Here is a 7774-nt window from a genome sequence, read left to right as displayed (position 1 = left end):
GATCAGACTCAAGCGTGTTTCCCTCCACGGTATTTGGTTGTTATTTGCCCTTTGCAAACAATGGAGGTATATTTCTATCGCCGGATTGTTATGACATGAGGACATAAAGGCGTGACATGTTTCTCTATTTCAGTTTGTGTTGTTCATATATAACTTAATAAAACACGTGGTCGATTTTTGATGATTTTTCCAAATAGCTAGTCATTACATAGAAGTTTATTTTAGATATCTACGGTGGCCCATAAGGGACATGGAGTCTGTTTTTCCATATTTTGATATTTCACTTACTTTTGTCGTTACCTTTTGCAAATTAACAGGATTTGTCTTACAAATATGTGATAAATCATGTGTAAAGAAGATATTGAATCGCAGAAAAGTGAAACGTAAATGTCAAAAACTAAATTGGAAATGTCAAAAAACAAAAACGAAAATGTCAAAAACTAAAATGAAAATACAGAAAACTATTTCCACCGCGGTGATAATATTTACACCGCGGTGAAAACTATTTACACCGTGGTGATAATATTTACACTGCGGTGAAAAATATTTACACCGCGGTGGAAATATTATTACCACGGTGGAAATAGTTTTCTGTGGTTTCATTTTAGTTTTTGACATTTTAGTTTTGGTTTTTGACATTTTCGTTTTGGTTTTTGACATTTCCAATTTAGTTTTGGACATTTTCGCTTCACATTTCAGCGACTCAATAGCTACTTGAAAGTACATTTTCCATGTTTTCGGTTGTTTTTATACATGATTTATTACATATTTGTATGACAAATTGTGTTAATTAGCTAAAGGTTACGATTCAAGTAAGTGAAACATCAAAATATGGAAAAACAGAATCCATGTCCCTTATGGGCCACCGTAGATATCTAAGCCTTGCGCCATAGAACAATTCTTCTTAGATATGAAACTCAATGGTGTCACATTCTGTAAGGTAAACGAATAACATATTGCGTTTAAATATTTTTTCAATTTTTTTAAAAACTACAACCCGATTTCATGTTGTTCCGGAAATACCGCACCCTTAGTGAGTGTTCTTGATACCACGTGACCTAACGTCATAGGCGCGAATCTTGTGTATTTCGCGCAAACGTTTTGTAATGCTAAGAGAATCGAAACTACAAACATACACAATCTTTATTCAGCCTTAGAGTCCATGTGGCCTAGAGTACAAGCGATGTGTATGATATATACACATATATTACAATTTTAACAAATACAAAGTATATCAAAGTAAGATTCATTTTATAAGACCGATAAATTACCTTGTACCCTTTTAATTTCAATCAAAGCTTGAAATCTTTATGTCGACGGAAACGAAAATGTTTCGATGTGATACATTTTTCTCTACCCTCTATCTTTTCACAAAGAATCTGATCAGGTGGACTAGCGTCCTAACGTTGTTGTGAACAGCTGTTATCACTGATCAAAACTATTTTTCTTTCCGTGCAAAACTTTTTCCATCAGAAAGATTGTTTCAATTTACAAGATCAAACGCTTTGAGAAAATCTTCGTTCGTTCGTTCGTTCGTGGGGGCACGGGTGGCCCAGTCGTCTAAGGCGCCGCGATTTGCTGTGCAGAGTTTTGTCCCTTGGGCACACCAGAAACCTATGATTGTTGGTTCGAATCCCGGTTCGCCCCTGTAATGTTTCTAGGTTTGTCAGCACCATACCCGTGCTCGTGGGTTTCAACGAAGAGGTAAACCTGCATCACTTCGGGCTTTCCTCCCACATTAAGCTGACACGCCGTGATATAACTTGAATACTGTTAAAAGCGGCGTTAAACCCAGCTCACTCGTTCGTTCGTTTGTTTCGTTTCGTTTCGACTTCTTGAAAGTTTAACGTAGAAAATGATACGCACCCTAATAACCAGCCTAGTCACTGAGCTTTACCACCTCGTACGCTCAGTCGCCTCGTACGACAAACAGGGGCTGCTTCGGACCTGTATTGTAACCCGGAATCCTCTTCGGGTATATAGAATGAACTGAGTGAGTGAGTGAGTATGGTTTTACGCTGCTTATAGCCATCTTCCACCAATATCATGGCGGGGACACCAGAAATGAGCTTCACACATTGTACCCATGTGAGAAATGAAACCCGGGATTTTGACAAGACAAGCGAACACTTTAACCACTAGGCTACCTCACCGCCACTTACATTGAGTTGAACAGAAGCAACATAGTGATATCATACAAATATAGAGACACAATGACACCTCAGGAATGAAAACCTATATTTATTGAACATCACTTACAAACTGCAGTGACGAAGTTCGCGTTTGAGAAATCATTGCAAGTTTTTGTAAATAACTTCCTATTGATTACATGACATGAACACTTATCTATCAGATTAGAGATAAGGCAACATGTTCGTGTCAAAGAACGCATTAAAAATCATTGACAACACTGATCTTGTTTGTTTTGTTAATATGAACTCTGGGTAGTACTCAGACAAATCGATGAATATTTTCAAAACATATTTACTTAATGTTTGAGAGAACTACCCTCATGAACGTATGCTTCTATATCTGGATCTTCTCTCCAAAGGATGACATCGGCGTCACTGAAAATCAATGGTCGGTGTGGTGCAGATCTCTTCATAAAGATGTGTTAATTAAACGGGGTCCGACACAAACACGGCATCCTCATCTCTTTTCTTCCATAAAAAATGCAAGCAAATCCTCTCATGTGCAGGTTGTCTTATGGAATCCGATAAACACATGTAAACATGCTCGATATGTCCAATGACGTTATGAAACGCCTGATAATGCCATATAGATGGTTAATCTGATGACTGAAACTGTATGTCTCATTACGTTGCGTGATCCTTCTTTCAATACCTTCCTTTACTACACTACAGTAAACTACGTTTATAACAAACACGCTTATAACGAACTGGCGGATATAACGAACTGGTTTTTAGGTCCCTGTCATATGCTGTCTATATGCTGTTTATATGCTTTTAACGAACTACGGTTATAACGAACTAAAATTTGTGGTCCCTTTGAGTTCGCTATAACCGTAGTTTACTGTATATGTAGTCAGTGTGTGTGTGCGTGACTTAACAGACAGTATGACTTAACAGACAGTATGACTTAACTGACAGTATGACTTAACGGACAGTATGACTTAACTGACAGTATGTTTTTGTTAAGTAATCAGCGTGTATGCAATCGATATATACAATGGTTTGGCAACCCAAACTGGGTTATAACTGGGCCAAAAAATTAACCATTTGCTTTTCTCCATCGGTTTCATCTGAGCCGCGTAGACATATAAATATATACTACAGAAAAATAAGAGATCTAATGGCTTCAGTGTAGCTAATGTTGAAGTGTCAATGACAATACCGTGGCGTTCATCCGATCGCAATATCTAATGAGGGTTCCCATGAGACGTAGGCCCCTGAACAAGATCTCATTACATTAAATGCACTACGAAAAGATTCAATATCAATATCAATGGAGAAGTCTGTACAAAAACAGGAGGGCGAAATTTAACATCTACCGTTAAAACCCGGCTCCACGCAGCCCTCGTGAAATCAAGTGTCCCGTGAAGGATGTGGCGCTAAACTGTACCATGACAGGTGGCAGAGATTAAGGATGGCTAGGAAACACAAGGGGCTGGCTGTGCGGCAATGGCGTATCACCATGTTAACACACGAATCAAGGTTTTGCCTCCCATTCACAGACGGCACAAAACGTTGTTGGCGACGCAGCGTCGAGCGGAATGCAAGGGCAACAATTCTTGCCCATAGTGACGGTAGTGTCAAGGTGCGGGGCGATATCACATATGAAAACTACGTATCATGTGTATTGAAAACTACGTATTATGTGTATTGAAAACAACGTATTATGTCTTTTGAAACCAACGTATTATGTGTATTGATAACAACGTATTATGTGTATTGAAAACAACGAATTATGTGTATCTGCAGCACAATAAAACAAAACTAAATAAAAAAAATTAAACCTGTGTGTATTCTTCAAACAAGAGTCAGTTACAGTATGAGTATTTTTATTCAATATCGGTGAACTTGGACATAATCTTTAGTTCACTGTTGAGGTTTTTCACAAATGATATTCCCTCTGTGGCAAGGCGCCGTGCCTATGCAGTAACCGATGCTGTTCCGGTGTCGTTTCAGTGCAGTGCAGACCGAACGGTGTGGATACCCCGGTCCCGAGCACCAGAAGTTATCATCGATCTCCACCCCGTTGGACCAGTGATGTGTCTTCACGCCGTGCTGCCTGCGAAGTCCAATATAAAATTCTTTCCCCTCATCTGATAAGAAAAGTCAAGTATGTCCATATATTACAGTATATCTATTACACGCCCACGAGGATGTGGGTCTGTATTGAAGGCTTCTCGTAGCATATGCAGTCCGATATTTTCTTTATAATCCCGAACTATAACAATTATATCTAAATATATAAACTAATTTTCCAGAATTAATTATATGGACGAGTAAGTTTTTGTCAAAAATAATATCTCACTTTTTTGAGGTAGCAAATGACGTGCTGTTGACAAGCGTAACCGTGTCACAATGACCGTGTCACAATGATGTTGGGGGAGATTGTACTACAATCATGCTACACTGACAGTATTGGATCACAGTACACGGACACCATGCCAACCACTCCGTGTTTTAAGCCCTGAATGCACAGCGCCAGACAAGGTAATAACAAGTATGAGGAGGCAACATTGCACAGTGAGTGAATGAGTATGGTTTTACGCCGCTTTTAGCAATATTCCAACGATATCACAGCAGGGGACACCAGAAATGGGCTTCACACATTGTACCCATGTCGGGAATCGAACCCGGGTCTTCGGCGTGACGAGCGAACGCTTTAACCACTAGGCTACCCGACCGCCCCTCACAGTGAAGGGTTTATCCGCCCGGGCACTCCCTGTCACTTGAATCATTTGCTCTTCCGAAATGTAGATGAAAATAACACTTACAAGGTGTTACAAGGGACAGTGCTATTTTCCAGGTATTTTTAAATACTCAAACTAGGTTCTTGAATAATTTAATAAAGTTGTCTGTTAGACTTGATACATAAGGACATGATCTACTGAACTACTGATCTACCAGAACTTACCCATGTTCTTGTTCAGATAACCCTGCATTGCTTCATACTTTTGTTTCGTGTCCAGGACAAGTAGTCGACCTCCTTCAACGAGCTCAGCACAATGATCTTCCATTTCCGAACTCTTCACGGTCTTCATAACCAGAGCAAAGGATAGACCCACCTTGTCAATATTTGTGAGGTTTCCTTGAGAGATGGGAAATGAAAATTAAGAGTGGTTGTCAACGGTGTAGACATAAGTAACAGGTGGTATTCTATTCATTAATGTCTATTGACAAAAGTGACAAATACTTTTGCCAGAAGTTCAATTATATTACGGCAATATAACACTATGTTGCATCAAACAAACTTCAGCGTGTTTCTGGCTTACCATGAGCTATTTGCATCGCTACGGAGGTCATGAATGAATGAGTGATTTGGGTGTAATGCCACTTTGAAGAGTATTCCAGTTATATCACGGCGTGTCAGCTTAATGTGGGAGGAAAGCCCGAAGTAATGCAGGACTCCAATGTTTACCATTTTGGTGAAACGCACGAGTGCGGGCATGGTGCTGAAGAACCTAGAAATACTAGCGGGGTAAACGGGACTCGACCTATGATGGTTTGGCGTGCCCTTAGGACGCACTGGAGCATTGGCGCCTTGATGTGAACCTTTGTCGTCATGGATATAATTACGCATTGCTGTGCAAGCGACCTTACCGCTATGCTGCTCCGTGACGACCTCCCTTGCAGTCCCGAACATCTTATTTGATACCAGGGAACCACTTTCACTTTACCGGGTAGACCTCCATTTCAATCTCTGACATGTTATTTGATGTTTGATACCGTAGAACCCACATAGACATTACCGTGTTGGTGAGCCTCAGGTTTCTCAGTGACGACCTCCCTTTCAATCTCTGACATGTTATTTGATACCAGAGATCCCACATAGACATTACCGTGTTGGTGAGCCCCAGGTTCCTCAGTGACGATCTCCCTATCAATCACTGACATGTTATTTGATGTTTGATACCGGAGAACCCACATAGACATTACCGAGTTGGTGAGCCTCAGGTTTCTCAGCGATGACCTGCCTTTCAATCTCTGACATGTTTTTTGATGTTTGATACCAGAGAACCCGCATAGACATTACCGTGTTGGTGAGCCTCAGGTTTCTCAGTGACGATCTCCCTTTCAATCTCTGACATGTTATTTGATACCGCAGAGCCAACTTGGACTTTACAGTGTTGGTGAGCCTCAGGTTTCTCAGTGACGAACTCCCTTTCAATCTCTGACATGTTATTTGATACCGCAGAGCCAACTTGGACTTTACCGTGTTGGTGAACCTCAGGTTTCCCAGTGGTTACGACCTTAGTTTCCATCTGTTGTAGCTTTTCTTCAATGTTTGACAAACGGGACTTCTCTTCCTGTTGTGATGCATGCATCTGTGACAACAACTGATCCAGTCTGCCAATGTGCTTTCCTTGGTCCTTTTGTTGTCTATCTTGATCCTTCAAGGATTTCTCTTGCTGGTCCAGATGCCTTCCCAGCTTATTCAGAAGCCCTGCCTGCGCCGAAATCAGCTCTCCCTGTTTCTCGAGGCGACTCCCTTGTGCCTTTAGATCACTTACGGCCTTCTTAACCTCTTTGTCCACAGTTGAAGGAGGGTTGAACTGATTTGGATGGAATGTTGGAGACCCAAGACTTTGAAACTCAAATGCAACTGTTATGTGTATGACAGTTAGGAATACTAAACCCAGTTTTTCCATCATCTTTTGTCAGTTTCCGTCTTTACGAGACGACGCAGTAACTTCTCAAACTGAATCATTTTATAATGACCCATGGCAAAGGATTTGGCATAATGAGTTGCTGCCAAGTGACAAACAAACCTGGCCATTCGTGTTCCAGTGAAATATAGAGATTCGCAATCAGTTATTACTTTGGTCACCAAATGCCTTGTTTGTTTTTCATGCACAAGGCTTATTGTATATTAACACGTGTGTGCATGTGTAGGATACTGTGATATTAAAGATGAAAGTAACATCAAACGTAAGGCGGCAAACGTAGTTCGCGTTCAAGAAATCATTGCAAGTGTTTGTAAATAACTTCCTATAGCTTACATGACATGAACACTTATCTATCAGATTGGAGATAAGACAACATGTTCGTGTCAAGGAACGCATTAAGAATTATGGACACCACTGACCTTGTTTGTTTTGAACTCTGTGTAGTATTCACATAAATCAATGAATATTTTCAAAACATGTTACCTTCATGAACTTATGCTTCTATATCTGGATCTTTCTCGAATGAAGGTGACATCGGCTTTACTGAAAATCAATGGACGATGTGATGCAGATACAGATGGTTTGAAATTTGCAAACAAGGGAATTGACGCTATACAATATAAGTTACATTCTCAGACACAAGGAGTCTTTACCAAATCTGAAACAATTTCGGTTGGCAACAGATAAAAGACTCCTGTAAGAGTTTAAATATTTTAATTTGCCATACTGACTTCAGAAAATGCGTGATGTCATAAAAAAAACATGAACATGCCAAAATATCAATTTACACAACAATAGTGCGTGTGTCCACCACTGGTTGCGATGCAAGCAACACATCTTCATCTCATGGAATGGACCAGGCTTCGCACAAAGTCCTGTGGGATATCTGTTCATATCTGCTGGGGCATTATTCGAAGT

The 7774-nt window shown here is 40.3% G+C and overlaps 1 protein-coding gene across 1 annotated transcript; it reads right to left on the bottom strand.

Moving 5' to 3' along the window:
- Window positions 1–4058: 4058 nt before the first annotated feature.
- LOC139477020 (paramyosin-like) lies at window positions 4059–6841 on the bottom strand. The gene is made up of 4 exons (XM_071259581.1): window positions 6348–6841; window positions 5790–5815; window positions 5104–5277; window positions 4059–4285 (listed from the first exon to the last, which is right to left on the bottom strand). Exons 1-4 carry the CDS (start codon window positions 6839–6841, stop codon window positions 4059–4061), a joined length of 921 nt encoding a protein of 306 aa, XP_071115682.1.
- Between the last annotated feature and the right edge of the window lie 933 nt (window positions 6842–7774).

This window comes from Haliotis cracherodii, unplaced genomic scaffold, assembly GCF_022045235.1.
Source record: "Haliotis cracherodii isolate W230 unplaced genomic scaffold, xgHalCrac1.p SCAF_30, whole genome shotgun sequence".
Taxonomy (NCBI): domain Eukaryota; kingdom Metazoa; phylum Mollusca; class Gastropoda; order Lepetellida; family Haliotidae; genus Haliotis; species Haliotis cracherodii.
This window is presented reverse-complemented; position numbering and strand designations above follow the sequence as displayed.